Source organism: Trichoderma gamsii (assembly GCF_001481775.2).
Source record: "Trichoderma gamsii strain T6085 chromosome Unknown Scaffold_26.2, whole genome shotgun sequence".
NCBI lineage: Eukaryota > Fungi > Ascomycota > Sordariomycetes > Hypocreales > Hypocreaceae > Trichoderma > Trichoderma gamsii.
The window spans coordinates 411,042-438,517 of NW_020171363.1; the positions used below are offsets into that span (position 1 = coordinate 411,042).

Here is a 27,476-nt window from a genome sequence, read left to right on the forward strand (position 1 = left end):
GACTTTGCGGAATCCTAAAGAAGAGGCGGGGGTTTCGAATCAGAATCAAGCGTCTCTGCAAAGGCAACTGCATCTCCATCCATCCATCCATCCATATGTCGTCGTCTCCGCCTCTCTATACATGCTGTACACTGGCTGTATACATGTATTGTCTGATATGGATGCATCATCTTCCTTCAGCTGGGGATTAGCGGGGACTCACGGCACTCGTCGCAGGCCCGATGCTTCTGCGGGCCGGCCGAAGCGGCCGTAGCCGTGTTGATGCCGGACGCCATGGCCGCGAAGCGACTGATCTTCACAGGCGCAGGAGGTGAGTAGCAGAAGCCAGCGCGGTGCGACTGGCTATCGCTGCCCGGGCTTCCGTGGAATCCGCAGCCAGGCCTGATAGGCGGCGCTCGTTAGAGAGGGGCGAGAGAGTCGTGCTCCAGCTCTCAAAAGTCTCCGAGATGCGGTCACAGCTCTGGCGGCACAGAAAAAAATGCGGGTTGGGGCGCACGAGATTAATAAGAGGCGCCGGATTATTAAGGCGCAGACTCGGAGATGGAAACTAGGAGACTGTAAAGCGTGGATGAGCGAGCGATACGCGCGTTGAGTGAGTGATTCTCTGATGCAGGTGAGAGAGGAAGAGCGAGATCGAGGCAGCGAGGATGCAACAGGGCAGGGTGAGGGCCAGTAGAGGCCAGACTCGAGGCTCGGCCAACGGGTCAAACAGCGCTGCGAGTTCGCTGGCTGGAGGTCTAGGTACTACTAGTAACTTGCTCGTCGAAGTACCTGGCTCGGGCGGTGGAGATACTTGCACTTTCGGCTCCGGGAGTCCGTTACCAGCCTGTAGGCCAGCGGGAACCTTGATGGCGCGGTGACGGTTGGACGCCACCAGGTATCACATCGTCTTGGCGCACCAAAACATCCAGGCCGCTGTACCAACAGAGTATCCAAGTACCTCCATGCTTCACAGGCTACTAGGATCCTGGTACCTCTATCAAGTTACAGCCAGGTGACATGATTTGTCAGCAAGTCATGGTTGATCTCGCTGTCAAGAGCGCTGAAAGTTGCCGCTGGATACGCGAAATTACGGAGCCATGGCTTTGGCAAACGAAGCGTTGAAGACGACCTGCAAGCACAAAACATTAGTAAACAGGGGGCACAAACGTGAGGTGAAAAGCTTTATAAGCCGCCAGTCAATCAAAAAGAGCTGTTGGTGGCGCTAGTTCTGGTCTGGGGTAGAATAGGTCCAAACATTTTGCCCAGAAAGAAAAGAGAGAGAGAGAGAGAGAGTTATGACATGATATATGGGGGTTATCGCGCGTGTTGGTTGCAGCAACGACAATGTCTAACCAAGCAAGAGTGCATCTGAGCAATGACCATATAAAGCCCAAGTCGCCTGTTGGAGCCAAGGATGGAAGAAGCAGCAAATGCATAATGCTCGCTATGTAGGAGACAACTATTGCGGCTGGAGCTGGCGTCGTCCTTGCGTCCTGAGTCAGATGGGGATGCATCTGACGTTGAACAATGGCTTAATTCATCAGGCAATGACTTAGAGACTACCTGCATGTCTTACATGTCCAGTTATTGTTCATCCACGTGGATTTACGATGCCAAGTGCGGAATAGGAGTACTACTAGTCGAATTCCTCTCCCAAGCCAGGTCTTAGTTTCACGCCCTTAAAATTGCTGCTACTATCTCTTGTTCATCAATACGCCCTCAAGCTTCCCTACCACAGCTTATTCCACTTGACAAGGAACACAAATAAAGTTGGCTCTTTTGTATCCAGCAAAGTAAACGTAATAATCAGCGGCATTCTGCATATCGTCCCCCCACAAGAGCAGCCGCCATCTGCTGCCACCCGAGCCCTCCCTCACGCTTCGACCTATCAGCAGCCTCACTTCCACAGCACAAACACGCTTGCCCGTGCCAGCTGTCACTTGAGCCCTGCCACTCTCTATCCCCTTTCCATCATGGAGAATAAGCCTTTATATACCTGAATAGAAACAATCCCTTCAACTCGGACGTGGGGTAGTAGTTAACCTGCTCCCCTCCCAAGGGAGAGAGTAAGTGCCACAGCTGGCAAACGCTTCAAGACTGACTGATCAATGCTAACCCTGCCAACAGCCTGGGTGCAAATCCCGGCGTTCGAAATGCCAATCGGCCCATTTTTTGACGTTTTCGCTTCCTCTCCTCCAAAGAAGATTATCTGATGACAGCGCCGTTAGTGTTTTGGGCTACTGATACTGACAAGTTATCCAGTATCCCAGTTATATTATCCAACCCTACAGCAGCCTTAAGATAGCAAATGGTTTATGAATGTTTTAACTTAGCCTACTATTAACACAAATACTACCTATACGGCTATAATACATCAAGTATTATTTGCGGATGAAGAATACTTTAAAAGGAGGGGGGGGGGGGTTATTTAACACCCTAATTTCATTATCTAACACCCTAGCTATAGTACAATAAGGTAGCCAATCTATATATTAAAATGAATGATTACTAAGTATAATATTTAAAATTAGCAATTATAGTAGCAGTAGTAGCAGTAGTAGCAGTAGTAGCAGTAGTAGCAGTAGTAGCAGAAGGTTCCAGGTTGCTAAAAGTATAGAAGAGTTAGGTGCTAGCAGCAGGAGCAGTAGCAGCTGCTTTTAAATACCCTTTGGATTTGAGGTGTCTAGTCAAAGCTGTTTTAGTTCTATAAACGAATTCACAAATACGGCAATACTGTTGTTTTTTTTTTCAGCTTGATCTTTTGCAGAAAGCGTTCGATGTTGCAATGTCTTGATGTAGAAAACGCCTTGGATTTACCGCCCTGTGCAACCCTGACTCGCTCTTTGTGGATCTTTGTAGAGTTTGGTCTTGAGAGATGGACGTTTAAATGTCGGCGTGAAGAAAAGTTATGGCTGCAAGTTAAACAGCGATATCTCTGATTACGCGGCACTGGAATTTCCCAGCCCTGTGCAAGCCTGGCTTGCTCTTTATGAGCTTTGCTCTCGAGATGTTTGTTTAGTCTGGAGCGATTAGGAAAGTTATGGTCGCAAGTTGAACAACGATATCTCCCAGATGCTTTTGCTTCGGTTACTGATTCTTCCCTTTTCCTATTTGCGAATAGATTCGCTTTCTGGCATCGGTTCTCTGCAATCCAGCAAGTTGGGCTTCTATCCTGTCAAGGTCGTCTGGTACTTCATTGAGAGAGGCACGGCTGCAAAGATGCAGCCAGGTTACAGATTCTAGGTAGCATTGAAATCGGAGAAGAAGAATGATAGAGAGCTAAGATCTAGGATGACAAGTGAAAATAAGCTATATTGGTAAACGAGGTTTAAACTCTATTAGCGAACGCCCTATCATCGTTCCTTCCAACAGGCATAACATTGATCCATGCTACTGCTGCTACTGCTGCTACTGCTAAATCTAGTGTATATGATAACATGAATTAAACAACTTCAATGTTCCTTTATACATTCCTGTACATGTAGACTTTCTGCCCTACTCTACAGCGGGGGGTGCTGTATAAAAATTGCCAAAGTACAAAGACGTACAGCTTTAGAACACATGCAATGAGATATTGTACATTAAACAGAAAATCTCAGTAATATGTACAAATGTTTGTGCTGTGGGATTCTCCCCCTCACTGGGTATTATTTTCCGAGTTTTTCCTCCTTTAGACCGTTGACTGTTCAATTATCATGACAATTGATAACACCGCTAGGGCGCCACATACATGCATATACCCGGGCAATAAATTCGTGCCTTCAGAGCTACAACAATCCTAGGATCACTATATCAACATAGAAATATAACAAATTGTAGAATATCGGAGAAATCAGACGTCAGGCCGCCAAATCAAGCAACACGAGCGTATTATAGGGTATGCAGGTACAACGTGCAGTAGAGTAGCAATGGATCTCAAAGTCAAGATTCGCGGCAGGGATCGTCCATCATACAGTGCTTGAGTGCCAATCTAGCCAAATCCCGCCCACAATGATGCCACCAAGCAATCACTTCTCACTAAGATCACCATTAGCGTTGCCACCGCCCCTTGTAGAGGATCCATCGCATCACCTCCCGATAGGCTGAATATCCTCCGTAGCACATGTTGTCATGTTCTGTGCGATGGCCCTAGCAGAAACGCCACGAGCGTTTTGGAAGCTTTAAGCGTCACCAGACCGCCTTTGGCTCTCTTTTCTTGTCTCACACTAATAGCGGCACATGGCTTAGGCAGAACCTGGTTATACTTGCACAAGCAAACAGGCCTAAAGTCTTACTCACATGCGGCATTGGACCGAGACTCGTGCTTCTTGTGCGTCATGATTCAAAAGGCCAGGCGGGTGCATATCGGCTGACTGGGAGACAGTCCTCAACGCAGACTGCGGTTGATCACACAATCGCAAACGGTGGGAGAGGAGACGAGAAGAGAAGACCAGATAGAAAAGACTGGCGTTGATAAAACCAGCCAACTCGGTCGCCACCATGGCTGTGCTCTCACATGTATCGTCGCTGTCTTCGCGCAGAGCGCCAGACCTCGATCTCAGCAGCATCGCCAAAATGCCCACTCCCGGCCTCCCCTACGCCGTACGGACAGCCTACGCCGATGCCTTCAAGCTCGCTGTTGCTGATGGCCTCGCAGAGCCTCTGCTGATTCCCTTTTGCTTGCTGGCGCCGTTTGTCGTGCCCGCGCTGTGGTTGGCCGTCCCGCATAGGCGCCGGCCCTGGTTCTATCACACGAGGTGGCTGGCCATGGCGCTGATTGTCTGGTCCAATGTCTATCATTTGGCGTATACGTCGAGCACGAATACGGCGTGTGCGTATGCGGCTGGGCTGGCGTCGACGTGGGGCACCTTGTTGAGCATGAATCTGCTCGTTTGGACGAGGCCGCAGCTTGAAGCTGCCAGGGTGGTGCGGAGAGTCAAGAAGGATAAGGATGATGGTTTGATCAAGGAAGCGGATGGTGAGATGCACACCGAAGTGAGATCAACCGGCCACAATGGAGGATCTGAGAACGTGAATGGAAGTGGGAATGAGATCAGAGCGCGGAAGACGATATCAACGAACGGAACTCTAAATGCTGAGAGGCATGATGAATTCGAACATGTCTGGGAACCTTACCCCTCGGATGGAGGCTTCTTAGAGCGACTGGCATGGGCGACAGATTTGATACTTTGCTTCCGATTTTCTGGTAAGTAATTGCATATAATACATTGAACTTTAAAATGATAGCCTCACTGACAGTTTGATTCATTCAAGGCTGGAACTGGTCTGTCCCAACCATCCCCCGGCCTCAGATCCCTCTCGAAATCTCTCATGGAGACAAGGTCGAAGTAGACGCCATTCCCAAAACCAGCAGAAGTGGGTATACGCGTCCCCTGAGCACCGGCGAATTCGTCCGCGGGCGCCTCACCAAGATTGTCATCTTCTACTTCGCCCTAGATTTCCTCTCCGTGTACATGAAGAAAGATCCCTACTTCATCCTCGGGCCCGATCATCAAGGCCAAGTCGCTCTCCCACCACATCTCCGCGACTTCCCACCATGGCTGCTCCTCGCATACAGAGAAGCGTTTTCCCTCCTCGGCGTATACGCCGCCATCGAGGCCGTCTTCAGCGTGTCTGATCTGGTCCAGTACTGGCTCGCCAACCGCTTCTATCCTTCCCGCGGGGCGCTGTGGCAGTTTGCCTCCACTTTCGGCTCCTTTGAGCAGATCCTCGCGCGAGGCCTCGCCGGCTGGTGGGGAGGCTGGTGGCACCAGACTTTTCGTATGCAGTTTGCCGCGCCGGCGACGTACCTCCTTCGAAGAGGGTACTTGAAAAGGGGCACGCTGCTAGCCTCTGTCGCTACAATGGTTGTGTCCTTTCTGCAGTCGGGATTGCTGCATGCTTCAGGGAGCTTCACCTCCACGCCCAAGACGAAGCCTTGGAGGGCGCCGGCCTTTTTCTTCCTCCAGATGGTGGGTATTCTGCTGCAGCAGTCGACGGCGCATCTTTTCAGACTGTGTATGCCGCTGCGGCTGCCGCGGTTTGTGTCTCGGATGGTGAATCTCTTGTTTACGTTGGCGTGGCTGTTTTTCACGGCGCCCCTGTTCATGGACGATTGTTCGTCGACGGGGCTGTGGCTCGTTGAGCCTGTACCAGCATCTCCGCTTTTGTTTTTGGGATTTGGCAGCGAGGGTGATCATTGGTGGCGTTGGGATCGGGATCATTTGCCCAGTTTGTATCTTGGAGAAACGTGGTGGCAAAGCGGGATAGCGTTATAGATGCAATGTATATTATAAGTCTCAATTTCTCTAGGAATTGTTACATGGAAAAGTATAGACGGTATGTTTGGTTGATTCATGCTAAGATCAAAGCTCAAAGCTGCGTTGCGAGCGATTTATAATAGCTCATCACTTGATAGATCTTGTATTATTTATAAAATCTTATTTCTACCTCGCTGTGGCAAGGCGAGTTGTCTCTTCTCTCAACCAGGCAATCACCTCGCCATACCCCGTTTGTCGCCGATGTAGCACGTCCAAAAAGGCGGAATATCCAGTACTAGAATCATTTCAGCAGTGTCCCACAAACTCTTTTCTTTTTTTTTTTAAAAGAAAAAAAAAAAGAAATCTAAAAGAGATCTTACGCTATAACTTGCGACATGCGAATCTCGCACGCATACTTTTCGAACCGCTTCTTCCTCCATTTACTCGTGAGAATCAGAAACGCAATATCGACCACCTTTTTTATAGTATCTAATTCGTCGCAATTTAGCACACTTGAAACGAAAACTCTTGAGGCTGCTTTCCAAACTTACTGATTATCAGAGTTGCTGTAAGTTGGGTAGACGTAGACAAGCATCGTATATAAGCCCACATCTTTAGCGCAGTCTCGGAGAATGCGCCGTGTAAAGAGCTGATGACAGTGTCGACTGAATTGTGCTCCGTATCGAAAAACATGAGGTGAGATTGGTATTTAAAAGAGTCTATATATAATGCAACCTCACGTCAGTCAACCGGCAAAGATGGAGTGGGATGAGTAATTATAGCCACTAACTGAGCACTTTTCGTTGAAAATTTTGACCAGGGCATCGACCAAAGTCAACGGTAATAGAGGCTGATATATCTGTGAGAGAGATGTACGGTTAGCAAAACTTCAAAATCTTTCATCACAAAGAAACTATCTGCAGAGGGAGCTGTACCAATATCTTTGCTTGAGCCTCGATCTTTCGTAATTTCTAATGTTTTGCAATCGATAAAGGTGCCGCAATATGGGAATTTAGCCCCCTTGGCAAGCTTTCTCACAACCTCGCCGTCAACGTCCATATCAAAATTCACGAGCGTCTTATCGTGGCCTACTTCCACGCCATATTCAGGAACCCCTTGATGCATAGTCTCGACAAACTGAATGGCCTTGTCCTTGTCTAGCGTGATGAGTAAAAAGTCGTCAACAAGCCTCAGCAAAAGACTATCTGGTTCTTCTAGAAAATCCAGGTGCTGAGCTTCCAGATCAGCATAAAAATAATTGCACAAAAATGTCGACAACACGGAGCCCTGTGGGATGCCCTTCTTTTGTCGATAGTATTTCTTCCCGATTTTGATGATATTGCGCCCAACATGCTCAGACAAGAGTGCTAAAAGACCGCGAGTATCATGACGTTGAAAGGCAGCACTATCGACGAACACGGTGTTTTTCTTCTTGCTCCCCATGCCACTCTCCAAACGATCGAGAAACGAAATTGGTTGCTCCTGAGCTATGGCTGAGGAATGCCACCGGCGTACGGGCTTGGTCGCGCTCTTCCTATCTGCAAGGCCCAGTCGCTCGCCGGGCTTTACTTCTGCATGCTTTGTTATAATATAACGACTCTGGCTGGGAACCGACCTCATCAACTGCAGAACCGATGACTGGGGTATTGTATCAAAGGCAGCCTTAACATCTAGTTTTGCAAAGTAAAATGTATGATGCTTTTCTGGTGCTAAAGAGCCTTTGAAAGCTTTTAGACGCTCGTAAATATCACCAACTGCAAAAAGGGCTGATCCCAGCTTGGACGGGTTCATGAGCTGCACTTGGTTAGCACGAATTACAAATAACCCTCCCTCCTAGCAAAAATAAGAGAGGAAAGGGCTAGATTCATGGTACATACAGTTTCTAATTTGAGCGCCGCGTGGATGGGCTTGAGGAGCGAATTGATGCTGGGCCCAAGCAACCTGGCGCGTTTACTGTCCGTCATTTGCCTGCGTCTGAGATTCATGATGGGACGCAGCTTAGTACCCTTGGGCAAAAGTCTCAATTGGCTAAACCCAAGCCGTCTGGAATCGAAAATTCGTTTCGCCTCCGTCACCTTGATCTCCTCAAACATTCCTTCTTTGAGGCTCGACATCGAAGGCTCTGCCACTAGCCGCCAGACATCGTGGCGGAAATAAAAAACCTGAAAGCGATGGGTATTGGACTCTGTGACATAAAAATTGCTGCGAATTAGGGGTATCAAAAGGGAATCAAAAACATAATAAAGAAATTCGTGAAATATTTCGTAACGTTTGTTCATGTCTGTCTGGCTAGTTTTCTGGCCTTGACAGCTAGGGGGCTCTAGCCAAGCAACTTCCGTGACCTTAATTTTTGTGGTGAGTGCATAGCGACGGCTATCTCGTTTTATGGGGTTGAAAATTACCTTAAACTCTTGTGCTATCTCATGCAGTGAGATCATCTCGAACCGTCGCAGCTTGATGAAATGATCTACTTTGCGAAGGAACACAATTTTGTTATGACAGTCCTTCTCACGGCCCCAGAAGTTGTCTGGGATTATTTTTGAAAGGACCGCCTGGCAGAATGCAGAAACGCATGTCGTTGGGCACGATAATTCTATAACAGACTTGTATTCAGGAAGGGTCGACGTGTTTGCGTGATGCCTCCGAGCTTGTCGTTTGAGAGGAGATTCTGCTTGGGTTATCCGACCCGGGGCTAGGACAGAAACCGTTGGCATTTTCTCATCTCCATTTCTGTCCTTATTTCCGTGAGATTCGTCGAGGAATATCGGGCAATAGTATCTAAGAAGTTCAAAATAAGAACAACGCGCATGCAAAATCTGCAATCGTCGTACGAGGTCTCTTGTTGTGCCCCTTAATCGCTTGGGCAACTTCGGCAGCGCCTTCTCAGTCGACCGTTTGGCGATTCTCATACTTTTCTTGATTTCATCTTCACGAAATGTATAATCGTGAAATTTTTGAGCTGTTTGGTTCGTATCAGTTGGAGAAGTAAAGACATTATGTAGGTTGAATTGGCGCGGAAATATGTGCATCATAAGTTTAGTTGTGTGAACCTCGTTTTCCTGTTGAGGATTTATGGGATCCGGGCAATTCTCTCTGGCATCTGCACTCGTTCTGATATAGGGGTAACGATTAAGAGCATCTATAGATTACTTAGTAGTTGTATCCAGAGAGGTGACAAGCGCGTCTAAGGTGAACCGACGTACGGATATGCTTGAAGCCCGCATGGACTAGGCCTTTCGCGGTGGTTGTCGGCTTTGCGTAGAATATTCTGCTGCGAACAAGAGTAATTTCCGTGGGTTTGCGTGGTTGAGGCTTCAAACTAGGATTTGGCGTCCCGGCATCCAGCTCAGACAAGGGAATACCTGGCAGGAAGTGATTAGAGTAAGAGCATAGCGAAGATCTTCCGAGTATCGACACCAACCAGTCAGTTGTAAGTAGTTGTCTAAGCCTGAATCAACCTTGAGGAATACAGAGCATTCAGTTAATAGGTTAATCATGACTCTTTCGCCGGCTTGGCCAAGCAGAGCCAGGAGGTGCGGCCACGGCGTTTCTCTCAGCGCCTTGACGCGGAAATTGGGATACTGGCTGTATACTTCGGGGATGGTTGACCGGGCAGATTGATCATCTCTGGCACTTTTACGGAAGCCATCACAAAGCAGGTGTTTGGGCCATGATCCAGCCCGCTCTCTAGAAAATAGAAGCCAGATGACAAAGTCAAGAATCTACAATTGGGCCATTTAGCCTCGCCTGTTCTACCGATTGCACTTGGGGGCACAGAAACCGACCTCAGACTGCTGATCAAACGACGAAGCTATTCCGTTAGATATAGTCACATAAGATTCATCTCCCTTCTGAGAAAAGGACAGCCATTGCCGCCATGTGCTTTCCTCTGATTCAGACCTTGGTGCTGGCTGATTGCAGCCAACTAGAGCAGTATCAAGCAACTGCGCAAGCTGCGCTTCTAGTTTGCTTGCGCCTATGCTTGATCCCACAGCCGCAATCTTCTTGCGTCTGACCTTTGAGGAATCTGGGAGGCTTGCGAGCACATGCTGCCTTAGAGTGCGAACGAGAGGGTAGTGCGGCAGCAACAGGTCCTTTTGTACAGGCGTATAATTTATGGACGAAGCAGACACCTGATTGTCCGGCACGCTGTCTGTGCCATGTTTCCTTTTCTTGCCACGAGACATTTGTGGATGAATGGCAACGGCCGTAAGTTCGCGTCGTTTCGTATATGATTCGCGTCAAGTTAGTGTAAATGCGAACAATGAACCACTTCAAGTGTCAAGCGCCACCAACGATGGGCCGCTGTGGCTGAGACGGGTGGCGTTCAGGGCCACTGTGGCTTTGGCTCGATAAGATTGCCCGCACTGCTGCTCAAGCTTCGATGAGCTCAATTGGGAGAATGGGGACTGCAGATTGAATATGCACACGCAAATCCAAAACATCAACACCGTATCATTAAGGGAAAAGCCATCCAACACCCCAATTCTATTAGTTTATACCCCAGCTATAGCTCAGTAGCAGCATAGCAGCAGTAGTAGCAGTAGCCTATAGATGCTATAGTTAAAGAGCTGGATACATGTAACTTTACAATCAGTGTCGCTGTGGTGTGTAAAGGTTGAGAACTGTGTGCTGATTATTTAAGGCCCTTGAACTTCTTTCTCTTCGCGGACCTTGGAGCTCTAAATCCTGCTGCCCTTAGTCAGAGCTGAGAAATTTCTCAGCGCGGCACAGCGCCACTGACCCTACATTAGTGCGAGCCTTGGGCTTTAGCTACAGGCAGGCACTGGGGCCTTACAGCACACCAAGAACGCTACCGGCATACCGTGCGAGATGCCTTTCCGTGCTAAGAAGCTGTCATCAGGATTTGCGCCGGCAAGGGTCAACGAGGCTCCGCTGAGTCCGCGGCCGAGGATCGCGATCGCGATCGGAGAGAGCAGAACGTGGAAGCCCGGTCGCCTTGTGGTTACCGATATTGAGATCAATGCAGAATATCGGGTGCGATGCGCTACTTGGCGGGGGCATCTGGAGTCTCTTTCGACGTCTGTTGTCGACGGCGACATGCCCTGCCAGAGGGCAAACAGACTGCGCTGCAACCCACGGCTTGACCTGGCACAATCAGCTCCGCACGAGGACCCGTCCGGTTGAGCTTCTCATCATGATACAAGAGGTGGTGGTGGTGGCACACAACTGCCGAAGCATTGGTGATTAATAGCGTGAAGGCTGGTTACATGTGCCTGGATCCAACGCTGGCAGGGCTAGGCTCTCGATAGGGCTCAATTGCAGAGCCGCAGCTGCTCGTATCGGCATGCAGCGGCATGCAGGTGAAATTTCACTGGAAATGAAGGGGTCTCGGGATATGGAGCTGCCAAATGTGGTGGCTGCTGGGCATCGTTCGGGTTGCATTTCACATCAGAGGTGGTTTGATTTCCTCGCCGAGATGGCAGCACCTGTGTCGCCATTGATGTGACTCTTTTTATTGAAGAAGCCGCCACTACTGCTACGAGTACTGTCCGTTGCTTTAGTATTAGATCTCCGTCCTCAAGCCGAAGCCCCTGATTCTCACATGAGTAGATAAGGGATGGAGGCGCATCTGCAGGGAGACAGACGCAGCCAAGCCATGCAATGAGTGCATCAGGATCAACTATTTTAATTACATGTAATTACCGCCGGGACGCGGGAGACTTTGCCGCGGTGACACGGTTTTTTTATTCTCTCGTCCATCGGCTCCCTATTCTTTCCTTTTCCGGACTATCCAGTATGCATGCATCGCGGCAGCGGAACAAGGGAGCGAATTGCGATTGAAACGATCAAGCCGTAAAAAACGTGAAACATATCTAGTCTGGCGCTGCGTGGCTAGCAGCACAACCTGAATCACTAGAGGCCTTCAGAGAAGCTGAGGAAGAAAAAAAAAAACTTCTGGGCTCTAACAACGGAGACTAGGCCGCCCCGTCTACCTCAAACAGCTCCAAAGCCCCCGTGCGTTAAACGTTAGTGCGTTGGTCCTAGGCTTTGCAGAGCACTAGTACCTACAGTACAGCTCCATGGGGAGAGCAGTGACATTTCTCGGGGCTTGCCGGGGTCTCAGAGCAGCAGCACTGGATGCGCAGACCTGGTTGGGCCAGGGCGTCGTACTGTATCCGGCCTGCAGGCTGCAGCACGCTTCCAATCACCGCACTCGCCATCCCCTCTCCCACGTCTCACAGGGATAAGGATAAGCTACATGTGCCTCGAGGCCACCGGCCATTCGCTCGCCAGCAAGAAAAACAAACACGGCCGCTAAGCTCGCAGAGAAACACGACGCACCTCCAGCTCCGGCAGAAGCGTATATCGATGCCTGCAGGTGCTGCGCGGGCCTTTCTCGACGTGCCCTGACCAGTCGTTTCCCATCCCTCAGCTCAGTCCGCCGATCGTCCATTGCAGCGTCGACCGCGGGTGATGCTCTGGCTCGCGCCCAGGCCATTGGCAACATGGACCCGGACCTGGACAGCGGCCTGCGCGAGGGCCTGGATGGTGTTGAAACCAATGCCAGTGCCAGTGCCAGTGCCCATGCCCATGCCTATTACGACAGCCAGACGTCAATCCCTAACCCGCCTGGCTTCTTCCCCGGCCCTGCCCACGACAACGACATCAATGCACAAGTCCTCGCCGACCATGCAGCGGCCACTCTAGATCCTGACGGCTTTTACAAGAACTTCCAGCCAGCGCCCGGCCCCGAGGGCGAACCGCAGTCTCTCCCAATGGCCTCGTCAGTCCCGCATGCGCTGCCCTCCAACGCTGATGGGGCTGCTGCAAGACACCTGCAGCCGCCTGCAAATCGCAGCGCTGGCCGTCAGGGTCTGCGCTCCGCCTCGAGCCCCCTCGACCGCAGGGCAGCCGCGACAACGAGATCCTCCTCAGCCGTCAGAGCCCCCAGCGTCAAAGATCTGAAGAAGCGCTTCGATCAGAGCGGCGGAGCCAACTCCATTCCACGAGCTCCTCCACGCCAGGAGGTTCCGGTTGCTCGGATCAGGCAGGACTCCATCAAGCCCAAACCAAAGCCCAAGCCGCAGGGCCCTTCTCCCTCTGCGTACTCGTCAGCAGGCCCTCGTCCTGGCATCCCCGCCCCGGGCTCGTCCAAGCAGCCCTCGTCGGCGGCCTCGACCGCGTCGTCAAACCGCCCTCTGCAAAAATCGAGAACCGTTGAGCGCGACCAAATGCCGGGTAGTTCGCGGTCGTTTGCCAACCGCATTGGAAACCACCCACCTCCACCAGACACGTCCGCTAACGGGAACTCTATTGCCTCCAGCTCTCTAACACATCGCCCGCACAATTCCCCACCATCAGCCTCCCAACCAGCCGCGCCATTGCCAAAGTCTAATTCCCAGTTCCCAGGCCTACTGTTCGGTGAAGTTGCCCCCGGTCAGCACAACGCTGCCGCGGCCGGCTTTGGCATCGACAACCTCCGCCCTCGAAGAACGTCCGAGTCCAATGTAGATGGCCTCGTGGGGCGTCAACGCAGCTTCTCCGACTTCGAGGCCGAGCCTGCATCCCCATCCAGCTGGTACAGGGACCTCCAGATGCCCCGAGGGAGTGCACCCAAAGCTCGTCACGCGCGATCTCGCAGCGATATATCCATACTGCCATTTATGCACCACAAGTCTCCCGCATCTCCCACAACGACGATAGCAGCACTCGCTGCGGCCACGGCAACGGCGACAGCAGTTGCAGCAGCAGAAGTCGCTGCTCCACCTCCACCAGCCTCGCACACGCCAGCAGGTGCCAGCTCCAAATTGCCCGTCTCTATCAGCAGGAGATTGGCCACTCCAAGCGACTCCAGTCCCACTTCCTCACGATCGAATTCGCCCTCTACACTCCGGAGACCGCCAACAAATGTTCGTAGCAGCAGCAGGCAAGCCAAGGCGAACCCCCCCACGACTCGAGCGAAAACACCTACCCAAACACCTCGAAAACAACCCCCATCGGGCTTAGTTACGCCCAATAGCAGCAATAACCGGCTCCAAGCGTACGTGTCCGCTGCACCGCCCAAGCTTTCACCGCCTCTTAGGAGCTCTCGGCCACGGCAACCAGTCTCTGTAGCGACAACAGCAAGCTCCCGAATGAAGGAAACGGCCAAGACGAAGCCCCCCGCCCGGCCAACTGCCAGGGACAATGTGAAAGATCCCTCTTCCTCAAAGACATATGACCCGGCGAAGCGTAAGATAATAGCGGTGGGTCCTATAGACTTTGAACAGCGTCGAGAACATATTCGATTGGCATACACAAAGACCATCCGCGAGAGCCAGGCTTTTGAAGCTCGTCAAAGAGCGGTGGAGAGGAGGAAGAAGCAAATGGAGGAGGCCAAAGCCAAAGCTGAAGCCACGTCTACAGCTACGGCTACGAATTCACCTACCACTGTGACTGCGGGAGAGGAAGAAGATGATAATGCAAACAAAGAAAACGCAGAAGGGGATGCAGCTCCAAAAGCAGAGACAGGGACACAGTCAACGGGCCAGACCGACAGCCGTCCCCCCCAGTCAGGGCTGGCAAATGAGCTGCCTGGGGAGCTCGCAGCTGATCACGGCACTGATGCTGTGGAGAAGGGCGAGTCCCTTCCAGAAACCCCGACAGATGCAGCCTCGCGCCCAGCACTTGGCAAGGATAATGATTCGCCAACACTGGGCCTCCCTGGAACCTTCCCTGGAACCTCACCGTCCGCTAACGTAACAAAAGCCCAACGACCTCTGTCGACCATCTCATTTACTTCTGCTGTTACGGAGTTTGATATAGAGCCCCAGGCAGAGCTTTCTGACCTGGCTATGTCCGATCAGCCGCTCAGCCCACAAATAATAGTGCCGACGCGAGAACGCTCTCACTACCGAAGCCCCTTTGACGATGATGACGACTTTCCATCGTCGCCGCCGCAGCCATCTGCTGCGGCTCGTCCTCATCCTCATCCTCACCACCCCGTCCACGACCGCGGCCACGACCACGACCACGACCACAACCACAATCTCAGCCATCAAAATTACACCAACCAAGAAAATACCCCAGTGCCCTATAGCCAGGTTGACGACCAAGAGCAGTTCAGTCCCGAGGCTTATTACAACAATGAGCCTCAAGAGGCCTCATTGGAGCCCCCCGTGCAACAAAGCTACCAGCCCATTGTGAAGATTCTACCACAGCCTTCAGTTGACGAGCTTCCAGCTGCCAAAGAGGCTGTGCAGGCAGCGTCTTATCCCAAGCTGGACATTCAAGATGAATCTGACTGCCACTCCGATCTAGAAAGCATTCCGGCAATGGCTCGTCGCATGCGCCAAGATATCGATGATGCCGCCACCGATGCTTGTACCGAAGAGACAGATGATCGGGATGGGATGGAGAACGAGCGATCCCCATATCGCTATGGCGGTCATCTCTCGTCCAATAGGGCCTCAACATGCGCCTCGTCTGATATAGAAACCTTTGATGATCTCCTCTATCCATCCCACGACGACCACCTCGACGCAGGCCCACCAAACCAGTTGTTGGCCCCACCTTCAATATCTCGAGCCGATAGGTCAAGTCACCATACGGCATGGACAAATGTCTCTGTTGACGGCACACATTCAGAGGCTTCAGAGTCGCCGGATATGCGAGCGGCCTCGTGGAAGCTGTCTGAATCCTCGGGGAGAGATGACTCTTCTCTAAGAAGCTTCTCCTATAGTGGAGCAGGTGGTGTCCGCCCCTCAGTCGATTCGACACGGTCATCGATCCAGCTCGGCCAGCAGCTCCCAGAATTGGACACCGGCGGAGGTTTCTCTATACCGTATCTATCAACGGAGGCGACTTCCGACCTTTCGTACCTATCGTCTCCAAAACACGAGCCACCTCCTCTTCCACATTCTGGACGAAACTCGGCCCTCGAATCGCAAACATCGAGCGTATTTTATGAGCAGTCTCAATATGGAAGCACTCTGGTCAACTCGGACCGCGGAAGCGGAGAGTACATCTCCCATCACTCAGAAACTCCTCTGTCGATGATGGACATGACGTCCGTGGAGACCACAGATCAGTATTTTGATGGCAGGGGTGCCGTGGATAGCGACGCCAGATCTTTTATCCAAGAAGCTGAGGGCCTCAGCAGCGAAGAGCGACATCGTTTGATCCAGAGGCGAAACGTAATCAAAGAGCTTGTCGATACTGAAGCTGTATTCGTAAGAGACATGAACATTGTTGAGGAGATCTACAAAGGCACCGCAGAAGCTTGTCCCAAGCTGGATGCGAAGATAGTCAAGCTCATCTTTCGAAATAGCGACGAGATTATCGAATTTCACACTTCGTTCCTCGCCATACTCAAGGAAGTAGTTGCCAGCGTATATGTGCCAAAGAGCAGCCGATCACTTGCCGTCAAGGATGATTCGTTCTACTCGGAGCAAAGCCAGTCATCTGTTGTTGACCTCAGCGACGCCAAAGACCGTGAGACTTCACTTGGCCCAGCTTTCCAAAGCAATATGGAAAAGATGAAGCTTGCGCACGAAGGCTTCTTGAGAAACAGCGACCAGGCAGCAAAGAAGCTCATTCAGATTCAGCAGGACCCTACGGTGCAGATATGGCTGAATGAATGTAACGAGGTTGCCAAGGATCTTACGACTGCTTGGGATTTGGATTCCCTCCTCATCAAACCGATGCAGCGAATCACCAAGTACCCCAACCTGATCATGACTCTCCTCCAACACACGCCGCAGGACCACCCTGACCGACAGCCGCTTATAGTAGCCAAAGAAGTCCTTGAGGACGCCATTATCGAGATCAACAAGACAAAGAAGAACTTTGAGCTGGTCGGACAAATCGTCGGTAGAAAACGTAAGGAGTCCGACGTCAAAGCTGGCCTTGCTCGAGCCTTTGGTAAAAAGGTGGACAAACTGCAGGCGGGCGCCCGAGAACCAGAAGATCCTGAATATCTCAAGCTAGAGGAAAGATTTAGCGACGACTACCTGCGATTACAAGTTGTCTTGCGTGATGTCGAGTTCTACACCAGACAGGTTTCGTCATATGTGCACGAGTTTTTGCAATTTCTGTCGGCGATTGAGCTGGTGATGCGGCTCCAACCGGGCAGCTTCCCGGAGCTGGAGAGCAAATGGGTTCAGTTTAACATATCGATTCGAGATATCGAGAAGATCACTCTCGAGCTGCATGTAAGAGCCCCTCTTTATTTCCAATTATCTGCTTAAGAGGATTATGATTACTGATATACTTTTCTATTCAGTTGACTCAAATACGGAAAAATGTCATTGAACCCTTTGAACATGTCATTAAATCCTATGGGAATCCCTCACTGGCCATGAAGAAGAGGCAAAAGCGACGAATTGTTTGGGAGCGTGCGGAGCAGCTGAAGAAGGCAGGCAAAAGCATAGATCCCAAGCTTAAGGAGCTTGTGGAGCAGTACGAGGCTCTCAACGACACGCTCATCAAGGAGCTTCCAAAGCTATCGGCATTGACCGAGAAGATGGGCAACATTTGTCTAGGCAACCTCATAAACATACAGGCTGATTGGTACTTTGTATGGAGGGAAAAGATGAGAGCTGTACTGGCGGACGGACCCGAGATGCCAGCACTTGAAGACATTGTGGCAGCTTTCCAGCGAGACTTTCCCTATGCAAACGAGATGATGTCCAACATTGGCATCATCAACCCGGCCTACCGTGGAAGGGTCTCACAATCGACGGCCAGCGGAGAAGACGCGCTTCCCAGAACTAGGGGCCGGACTTCAGAAGCAGAGAACAGAGCATTGAGCCAGTCCAGCCAGTCCATGAATGGCGAGGCAGCACCCGTCCTGCCGGCCCCCGACTTTGGTAAACGGCATAGTGGCTCGTTTACTCTTTCTCCTATCAGTTCGAATGCTCCAGGCATTGGTGCAACGGCGCCAAGTCCTCACCAATACTACTACAGAGATTTCTATGCAGGCCTCTCCAACAACAATCAGGCAGGCATGGGATCTCCACGGTCCGCCGACGTGCCAACAGGCCCCCGATCGCTCGGCAACACTCGACCGAGCACAGGCAAGAGCTTCGATTCCTCGGCAATGACAATGGCGATGGCGACGTCAAGGCAAAGTTCAGAGTCGGCCCCCCACATTCGGCGAGACTCTGGCAACACCTTTTACTCCAGCTATCACCAGAATGAGAGCCGCAGGTTTTCAAACCTATTCCACTCGGCTCTGCCTCTCCCCGACGGCCCCGAGGAGAGCCAGCTGTCGTCTAGAGCATCATCACGGGAGCGTGCGCATGCCTCAGACGGATACAACGTCCTCTGGCTAGCTGCATCGCTATTCGAATTTAATATTTCCACTACAAAACACGAGGCTGGGTATCCCTATCTGACATACCAAGCCGGCGAGGTATGTTATGCATAGACATGTGCTTGCTCGCAACCGTAACAACGATGTGCTATACTGACTTTACTCACAGATATTCGACGTCATTGCCGAAAAGGGCGAGCTCTGGCTCGCAAAGAACCAAGATGACCCGTCGGACCAGGTGGGCTGGATTTGGTCCAAGCATTTTGCGAAATTAGCCGACTCATAGACAGCGCGCTTATATGAACTTTTGAACATGGCGTTGGCGCGAGGTGGACAAAGGCGAATGAATTAAAATCGGAAGCGACGGATTCACTTTTACTTGTTATTATGGAAATTTCAGGACCAGCATTCGAGAAGATGCAAACGTGTATACAACAACCAATGGCATATTTGAGGAGGGATAGGCAAGCAACCAGGCGTTTTCTTTTTTCTTTTTTTTTTCTTTCTCAAGAATTTATTGTTCCACGTTTTCTTTTGTTAGGACTTTTGAGGGACCTTCTCGTCTTTCTTCACCGCGTCTCAATTATTAGCATTTGAAGAAGCACGGCAGCTATATGATTTTATTTTTGAGCCTATTACTGCTTGTTTTTTTCCCCCGCTTGTTTCAAGCTCCTGATTTGTTTTCTTTCACTGGAGCTGCAGCCAAGAGATGCATAGGCTGAAAGGAGTGGTTTCGGATTGTGGGTGTATGAACAAAGACGGAACTTTTTGTGCTGCTTTTCTTCTTCTTTTTTGGCATTTGACATGACATGCCTTGTCCAATTTAGGGTGTTGGGGCAATGACGGCCTGGTGTAAGTGAGAAAGCTACTGGCTTGGCGGATAAGAGAATGGTGGATGTAGGGTGCTGCAAGTCCTATCATATTAAGACACACACAGGTAGACAGATTCGAGCCGAAAGATGTTATGAAGCGATTCATAGTTTTATTCTGCGCGATGATGGCTTGAGCATTGCGGAGCGCACTTTATAGCAGTCGACTGTATAACATGTATTTTTATCTATTTATTGTATTTATTCGCTAGCCAACATGGGATTTTCTTTCACAGAAGCGATTGATAAAAAGGCTCATTTTACGAGATATTAATCAAGAGGTATCACGGAGTAACCGCTGGCGATACGAGACTTTCTGCGTGACCCATGCCTGTTTCGAGCCTAGAACGGAGATTGGAGAGGCTCTGAGACTGAGGGTCTCACAGGGGCTAATAATAGATAATAGCGGTAAGCAAGAGAGAGATTGAGCGCGGGCCCCTTTATTCCAGTAGCAGCAATTCTAAAACGTGGGGGGAGAAAATGAGAACAACAAAACAACAACCGGACAGAGGAAACGTGATGACGATGGATGCGTAGTGGAAAAATAAGTTGATAGCAGTGCAGCTTTGCTTTCTTTAGAATTAACCCGGCGAACGGCGACTTCTTTACTCCTTTTTTTCCTTTTCCTTTTTTTTTTTTCTGAGCGAGGAGCGGGTTGCACGTGCGCAAAAACGCCCACGATGGCGGCGGGATATTTGACGGGGAAAGCTTCTATAAGGGGGGGTTCGGAGGTGGTGCAGATGGTCCTGTTGACGTTTTGCACGATTGGAATTACGTGAGTTTTTATGGTTCTGTGAAAATTATTGAGTCGTTTGACTGATTCTTGGGGTTTATCCTTAGATTCACTTGGGGTTTGGAGATGAGCTGTCCGTTGAGCCTACTCACATCTAAGTTCAATATAAGCTTTTGCCTCTCTTATTACTCTTTTTCAAGTGAAGAATGATTTGAAAAGGGGGTAATAAGAGAGACAAACGTCTTCCCAATTCAACTATGTCATATGCATGGGTACATGACAGCTAATATGGACTCACAGACTGCACGCCGTATCTCCTCAATCTCGGCTTAAGCAAGAGCAACGTGTCTTTGGTATGGATTGCCGGGCCTCTTTCTGGCCTGATTGTCCAACCCATCGTTGGTGTCGTGGCTGACGAGAGCACGTCGCGCTGGGGCCGTCGAAGACCTCTCATGATGATGGGCGCGGTGATAGTGTCGGCGAGTCTGCTGGTGCTGGGCTTTACGCGTGAGGTTGTGGGCGCGTTTGTGGGTGGCGATGGTGGTGATACGACGAGGAGGTTCACCATAGTGCTGGCAGTGGTGGCGATATATGCCGTGGACTTTGCGATTAATGCGAGTGAGTCTTGTCTGCTGGACTGTCTCTTGTTGCCTCTGGACTATTTGCTGACGGTTGGACGTTGTCGATGTCTTCAGTCATGTCGTGTGCGAGGAGCCTGATTGTTGACACGCTGCCGATAGAGAAGCAACACGCTGGTGCTGCTTGGGGTGAGTTGACAATCTCTTCTATTATATCGATTCATTCCTTCATCTGCTAACAACCCATCCTCTCCCCAGGCTCTCGTATGAACTCAATAGGCCATATGATAGGGTACGGCGCAGGCTCCATCGACCTTGTCTCCCTATTCGGCCCTCGGCTGGGAGACACTCAGTTCAAGCAACTGACCGTCATCGCCGCCATGGCTATTTTGGGCACTACCTCTGTCACATGCTGGGCCGTGACCGAGCGCGTCTTGAAGCCCCATCACGACTCTCACCCTCTCACCAAGAAGCTCCCCGACGAAGGGCCCCTCAAGGTCTTTCACCAGATCCGCTCCACGCTACTAACGCTTCCCCCGAGAGTCCAGGCCATCTGCTGGGCGCAGTTCTGGTCCTGGATCGGCTGGTTCCCCTTCTTGTTCTACTCAACTACCTGGGTAAGTGAATCTTGGGTCCGCTACGACATGCCTCGGAGTGCGAAAAGCTCAAACGCCGACGTGCTGGGCGAGATGGGCCGTATTGGGAGCACTTCTCTCATGATCTACTCGGCTGTGAGCTTCGCCGGAGCCTTCTTCCTGCCCATGATGGTGCGGTCCCCCACCGAGGAGACGTTTACGCCTCGACCGCCAAGGGCAATGGCCAAGTTGCTCGAAAAGCTGGACAGGATGAAGCCAGATCTGCTTACGGCGTGGATAATCGGTGATTTGATGTTCGCCTCGGCCATGATGATGGCCCCGTTGGCCAAGAGTTTTGTGTCTGCCACGATCCTCATGTGTGTCTGCGGCATGTAAGTTCTCATACACATGTACACGCATATCCCCTGAACGTTGCTAACGACTCTAGACCATGGGCCATCGCCATGTGGGCTCCCACGGCCTTCCTCGGCATCGAAGTCAACAAGCTCAGCGGCGCTCAAGACCTCCCCTTGACATCCACCCGCCGCAACAGCAACAGTCACTCAACATCTCCGTCATCATCGTCCTCAGGCGAGCTGTCCGGCATCTACTTTGGCATCCTCAACATCTACACCACACTCCCGCAGTTCATCGGCACCTTCATCTCCACCATTGTCTTCGCTGTCATGGAGCCCGGAAAGAGTCCTGAGCTGCACGAGGCGACTGCGGCTGAAGGAAAGGAGGTTGGCGGGACGAATGCCATTGCGGTCTGTCTGTTTATAGGGGCCATGAGCATGTTGGTTGCGGCTCACATGACACGGAAGCTGCGAAGGTTGTAAAACATGGTTACGACAAGAAATCGCTTCTTCTTGCTCGTATGACTGCGTCTTTATTCTGCTTTTCTTCTTTGATAAAAGGTTTTTGATATATCTATTCTTTTTTATACCTGGTTGTACAGCGTGGGAGTGTTGGGCGTGACGGCTGGGGAGAAGATGATATGAGTTTTCACTATTTGCTGTTGGTTTATATATCAGGCCTTTTTGGTCATTTCTTATTTCAGCTTGATATCCTGTATAGAGTATAGAAGGGTATAGGATTTTTAGAGACAAGAAGGCCCTTTGTGAGTTGGATGCAAATTCATTGAAAACTTGCACCATGATAGACTCGGAAAGCGTGTGGTGTCCTCCAAATACCTCTAATCATACACGCACTAAGTGGATAAACACTCGAGATAATCTACTATATCACGAGACTTATCTTGTGTCTGCCATCTCACGCCACATATCAAACACATATGTATATACACTTCTTTGACAACTAGCTAGACCTCGTATCTCACAGAGACTCTTTCACAGTCCAGCTCACCATCTTGCTTTCTCCATCGTCACATCTACCTCTACCTCTCACTCTCCGAAACCCTCTCCCACTCATCCTCCGTACCACTCGACTGCGGCTCCAGCACCGCCCTCTGCTTCACCTCGCCCCTACTCTCCAAAGGCTCAGCATCCGCCTTCACCGCAGCAGCAGGCCCAGCGCCGCTCTTCTTACTGCTCCTCGTCGTCCGTCTCGCAACTTTGCCCTCAACCTCCGTATCGCTCGACCCCGACCCATCACCCTGTAACTTCTTCTTCTCGTCTTCCTTCTTCTTCCGCTCCGCCTCAGCAGCCTGCGCAATCTTCAGCTCCCGCGCGAACCAGTTGATTGACCACCACAGCCCGCCGCACAGCGCCGACAGCACCACAAAGTGCACGCTGTAGGTGGCATACAGGAGCGACAGCAGGACGACCTGCAAGGCGGCAAAGCTGACATTTGTGGCCTTGAGGATGGTCGGTGTCGGGCCGGGCGTGAAGATGCCCTCCCAAAGCTCGACGAAGAAGGATGACATGGTTTGCGGGTTGATTTTTGATGGCCTTAAAGAAAGGTATAATGTGTTCGCGGGCGTCAAGAGTAGAAGCTCTCAGAAGTTTCTCTTGCTCCGTTGAGTACGAGAGAGGTCTCCTTTCCCCCTTCGTATATTACGTCGGTCGGTATCGTGTTGCGTAATTATTCACGCAGTCTCGTCCTTCCGCCCTCTTCTCTTGATTTGCCGTCCGTTTTGCCGCTCCAAGTCGAACGCGCGATGGCGATGCGGGGAAAAGCTTCGTCGGCTTATTGGTTCGTTCAAAGCAGCAAGTAGAGCAGCTTCCTTGCGAAAAGGTGAACAAGGAAAAGAAAGGACAGGCGTGCAGAAGAAACGCTTCAGCGTCAGGTCACGTCTTTTGTCGCTCGTAAAATTTTCGGATCTTCGGTTTCAGCCTTTTTCTCTCCGTTTCGTAGCTGATTATTAACCCTTCAAACGACGAATGCAGCCGGTGGAAAAAAGGGAGAATTAGAAAATGCGGAGGAGGGGTCAATTTTTTTTTTTGGTGTCACGTTTTGCACAGGCAAGGCGAGGAACAGGATATATCAGAGAAGATTAAGAAAAGATGCCAGCTATAACTTCAAAAAATTGTCCAATATCGTCAGGCCACGTATTTGCCCTTTCTTTCCGCTTTACGTGTCATCCATTTCCTTTCCTCTGGCTAAAACCAGGCAAACAAAAAAGAGCTTCTCACGCTGCCGCCTATTCAAAGCTCCAGCTCTAGCTCCAGCTCCAATATGTCAGCACGGCAGCCAAACATGAGGGGCAGCTTTGCGGGACCCGCGTTTAGCCTGCGACAGAAAGGCGTATTTTGTATGCCCTTTTTCTTTCGTTTCTTGGCCTCTAATTCTCAATGTTAATAATCACCTACTGATGTACTCACATAAATCATGCTGTTTCTGAGCTGCTTAGATGGTAAGGAATACGTATCAATGGGAATGAAGGCAGAGAAAGAGGTTGAAAATTGTCATGGGCCAGATGACGTAGTCAAGCAGCGTGGAAACTGAGGCTGAAGCGGAAACCACTTTGAGTCATAAGGACAGATGTCATAACATGACAATAAAAGGGCGCGTGCAATTACGTGTCCGCAGTTTCGATTCACGCAGCCGTGCGCTTAGAGTTGGTTACTGATCCTCCTATACTGTCTACTCGCTGCGTTGCATAAATCACAATAGACAAACAGGCTAGGCAGCTTTATGGCAAAACTGCTGCTAGCACCTAGTATCGTGCATGCAGCCTATCTCATCTCCTATCGAGCATCTAATGTAGTGTCCTCATCCTCTTAACTCATAGATTCGTCTGTCTATCGGTTGAGGCATAGGCAACATATAGGATGCGATATAGATCAGGATAGCAGCAGATACCTACCCTGTAAAAGAAGAAGGTAAGCATAAAAGAAGGGAGAGTTTATTTAGCACCCCAATTCTGTTATCCGGCCCTCTAGCTTAAGCGTGGGCTGCTGCTAGTATTATTGCTATTACTGCTATTGCTACTACTAATACTGCCTATATATACAACTGCTACTACTGCTACTACTGCTGCTACTGCTACTGCTGCTATTTGTTGTGTATTGACGGTATTTGGCAGTTGTGTACAGATAGTTTGATATGTGGAACGGTCGCCTTGTTGCATTACAGCTGGGGTGTTGGATAATGAGATTGGGGCGCTGAATAACATCTCCCTAAAAGAAAAGGAATCCAAAGAACAAAAAAGCAGTCTCCCGCAAAGATGCCGCAAAAAGAGATGCCCACTATCAGAGTCGAACTGAACACCTTGTCATGTCAGAGAAAGTACTAGTGACATGCTACGCTGAAAAACGCAAAAATAAATGCCCACTATCAGAGTCGAACTGATCACCTTGTCATATCACAGAAGTACTAGTGACACGCTATACCGCTTAGCCAAGCGGGCAGGTACGATTGTTGGAAGACCCTTGCACCTTCAATTTCATAAAGGGAACGCATCGTCGGATCCTCTGCGACCCTTGGTATTGCTTAGCCAAGCAAGCGGGCAAGCGCTGCTTCCTTGTCTAGAACCTCACAAATGCGGTAATTAAGCACTTTGCTGTACCATGCCTGTCAACTGCAGGTATTATCATGCTGTCATCATCCATACCTTGCCTCAACAACATCCAGATAATATCTCTCCGAAGCCATGCAGCAGTGGCGCCAGCACGCATCAGGGTAATGCAGCACCACCGCTCTTTAAGGCAGCTACTCCAAGGCAGACAAGCCAAACAACCAAACAAGTCCCCTTTCAATGTTGGATGCCTAAACTAAAGAAACCCCGGCCTCAACTTCGCCTCGCTTTTTTGCAGCCACCGAGCTGAATATGGCCTAAGGCAAAAGGGAACAAAAAAGCAAACAACAGAAAAGCCTCCTTTTCCCGTCATAAATCAACCGCTAGCGCTGCTACTTACTGCTGCTGCTGGCTATTGCGACCTTACTGCTTTTCGTAGTGTATGCATGCCTACCTATACAGTTAGTAGGTAATAGTCGTAGAACTCGGTATGCATCATGTAATTCATAAGTCTGCTTACTATGTCGCATTCGCTCTCCGCTTTTCGAAACCCGAGAAGAGAGAGAGAAAAACAAGGACAAAAAATTCAAGAAGCCCGGTGGCGATGAATGACAGAATGCTGTAATGTCAAAGTACTGTAGACTTGCCTAAACCCTTTTCAGTCGCTCAATTACTCACTCACTTCTCTCTCTTACTCTTTTTTTTTCTTCCCTTTTTTCTTCTTTTTCTACTTTCTTTTCAACTCGGTGTCAAAATGCAATTGAAACTACGGCGTAAACTATCCTCAACTTCGGCTATCAGCGATTGTGTAATCAAAAGCAATAGCCGAGCTTCGGCAACATGGAACAATGACTGTTCAAAAGGGAACAAGAGACTCACAGAGAGAGTAAGATAGATAGATACAAGAGTAATACAGCCTAACCATTGAGAAAACCCAAAACAACTTCTCAACGTGTAATAGGTCGTGGTAGTATTACCATTACCACTGCTACTACCACTTCGCTAGACCCTGCGATTCCGTTTCCGAATGGAGGGGTCCCAGTCTTATCTATACCGCTGTTGTAGCTCGTCCTCACGACGTCCTCCATACAAAAGTGTCGGGTTTCCATCTCCAAGGCTATTACAAATGAGACCGTCCGACGGGTCGAATCAAGGCGCCTCACCTTTTCCCAAAGAGCCGCACCCTTGGCTTGGCTGGGGCCCTGCATGAGCTGCTGTGCCGTGCCGTACCTGTAGTAACTGGCTGGTAGGTACTCCGTACAGCACCTACAGTACTATGGCGCAAAAAGCAAACAAATCGAGAAATCTCATTGCTTGCTTGTGCATTCGGCCCTTTCCTCAGCAAAAATCGGCCCTCCGAGTCACAGGCTGTTATCTTGTTGCAGCTGCACTTCTTGTCCTCCTCGCCCTCTTTTGTTTCCCTCCCGTCTCTCTCCAAAAAGCTCGGACGCGACGCAGCCTCATGCCCGCCTGTGTCAAAGTACGTCGTCGTTTCGTAATCGCTGCCCTCATTTCCCAGGCTCCCAAGACCGAGAGTGTGTGAGTCTTTGAATTCGGCCATTTCCTCTTTGGGACGCACACGAAAACGAAGCAAAGAAGCTTTGTGCCACCCCGAGAGGCATACCGCGTAGCTGCATATAAGCTTAACAGCTTTGGGACGGCTCATTCTGGGCCTTTGCTCATGCATCAATCTAGATGGTATTCATGTAGCCGTGGTTCCGCTTAGTCTCTCACCTCACACCAAGGGTTGAGGCGATATTTGCACCCCCCTGCTTCCTGGATCCCCGAAGGCCCTGTCTCCCCTGTCTCAGACCTTTCCTCTGCTCGTATATACTGTACTTGTACCTACCACTTGCAGTACAGAGGACGGCACCAGTAAGCTGCAGCCGTCTCTTCTGCCACAAATTTGTACTCATTTTGCGCTGGTAAGCACTTCTGAAAGTTCGCAGATGGTCAGTAGGCCTCTGTACGAACAAACAGATAGCAATGGCCACCGCCGCTTGCGTAAAATGTAACTTCGCCGTCACACGCGTGTGTCTCGTTTCAGCCCGATTGACTCTTAATTGTTTGCTGCAAGGAATGTCAGCTCCATCTTTAAGTCTCCATCTTTGAAAGAGACTGCTTGCACCACAGTTGACAACAAAACTATTGCGGGTATGAGTATAGTAGTCCGCATAGATACGTACTATTACCGTTAGTGGTAGTAATGTGTACATTGTCCTTTCGTCCGCTTTCCCCACATGTCGACGAGAAGAAGGATAATGAAGAAACAAAAAGTTAGAGATTAGAAAGAACACAAGAGAGAGCTTTAGCCAACGCCAA

General features: G+C 50.3%; 5 protein-coding genes across 5 annotated transcripts; 3 read left to right on the forward strand and 2 right to left on the reverse strand.

Annotated features, from left to right (window-relative positions):
- Positions 1–4,461: 4,461 nt before the first annotated feature.
- Positions 4,462–6,106, forward strand: TGAM01_v207279 (hypothetical protein; the record flags this gene model as incomplete). The annotated part of the gene is made up of 3 exons (XM_018803656.1): positions 4,462–5,167; positions 5,236–5,785; positions 5,869–6,106. The coding sequence occupies 3 exons, from the start codon at positions 4,462–4,464 to the stop codon at positions 6,104–6,106; spliced, it is 1,494 nt and encodes a 497-aa protein (XP_018663029.1).
- A 3,244-nt stretch (positions 6,107–9,350) lies between these two features.
- On the reverse strand, positions 9,351–10,408 carry TGAM01_v207278 (telomerase reverse transcriptase; the record flags this gene model as incomplete). Its single annotated transcript, XM_024550049.1, has 4 exons — positions 9,351–9,360; positions 9,421–9,583; positions 9,643–9,943; positions 10,007–10,408. 4 exons carry the CDS (start codon positions 10,406–10,408, stop codon positions 9,351–9,353), a joined length of 876 nt encoding a protein of 291 aa, XP_024405215.1.
- A 2,283-nt stretch (positions 10,409–12,691) lies between these two features.
- On the forward strand, positions 12,692–18,766 carry TGAM01_v207280 (hypothetical protein; the record flags this gene model as incomplete). Its single annotated transcript, XM_024550050.1, has 4 exons — positions 12,692–13,764; positions 14,041–17,377; positions 17,449–18,579; positions 18,650–18,766. The coding sequence occupies 4 exons, from the start codon at positions 12,692–12,694 to the stop codon at positions 18,764–18,766; spliced, it is 5,658 nt and encodes a 1,885-aa protein (XP_024405216.1).
- Positions 18,767–20,534: 1,768 nt separating this feature from the next.
- Positions 20,535–22,074, forward strand: TGAM01_v207281 (hypothetical protein; the record flags this gene model as incomplete). The annotated part of the gene is made up of 4 exons (XM_024550051.1): positions 20,535–20,700; positions 20,778–20,849; positions 20,919–21,627; positions 21,684–22,074. The coding sequence occupies 4 exons, from the start codon at positions 20,535–20,537 to the stop codon at positions 22,072–22,074; spliced, it is 1,338 nt and encodes a 445-aa protein (XP_024405217.1).
- Positions 22,075–22,631: 557 nt separating this feature from the next.
- Positions 22,632–23,120, reverse strand: TGAM01_v207282 (Pkr1-like protein; the record flags this gene model as incomplete). Its single annotated transcript, XM_018803652.2, has 1 exon — positions 22,632–23,120. The coding sequence occupies one exon, from the start codon at positions 23,118–23,120 to the stop codon at positions 22,632–22,634; it is 489 nt and encodes a 162-aa protein (XP_018663025.2).
- Between the last annotated feature and the right edge of the window lie 4,356 nt (positions 23,121–27,476).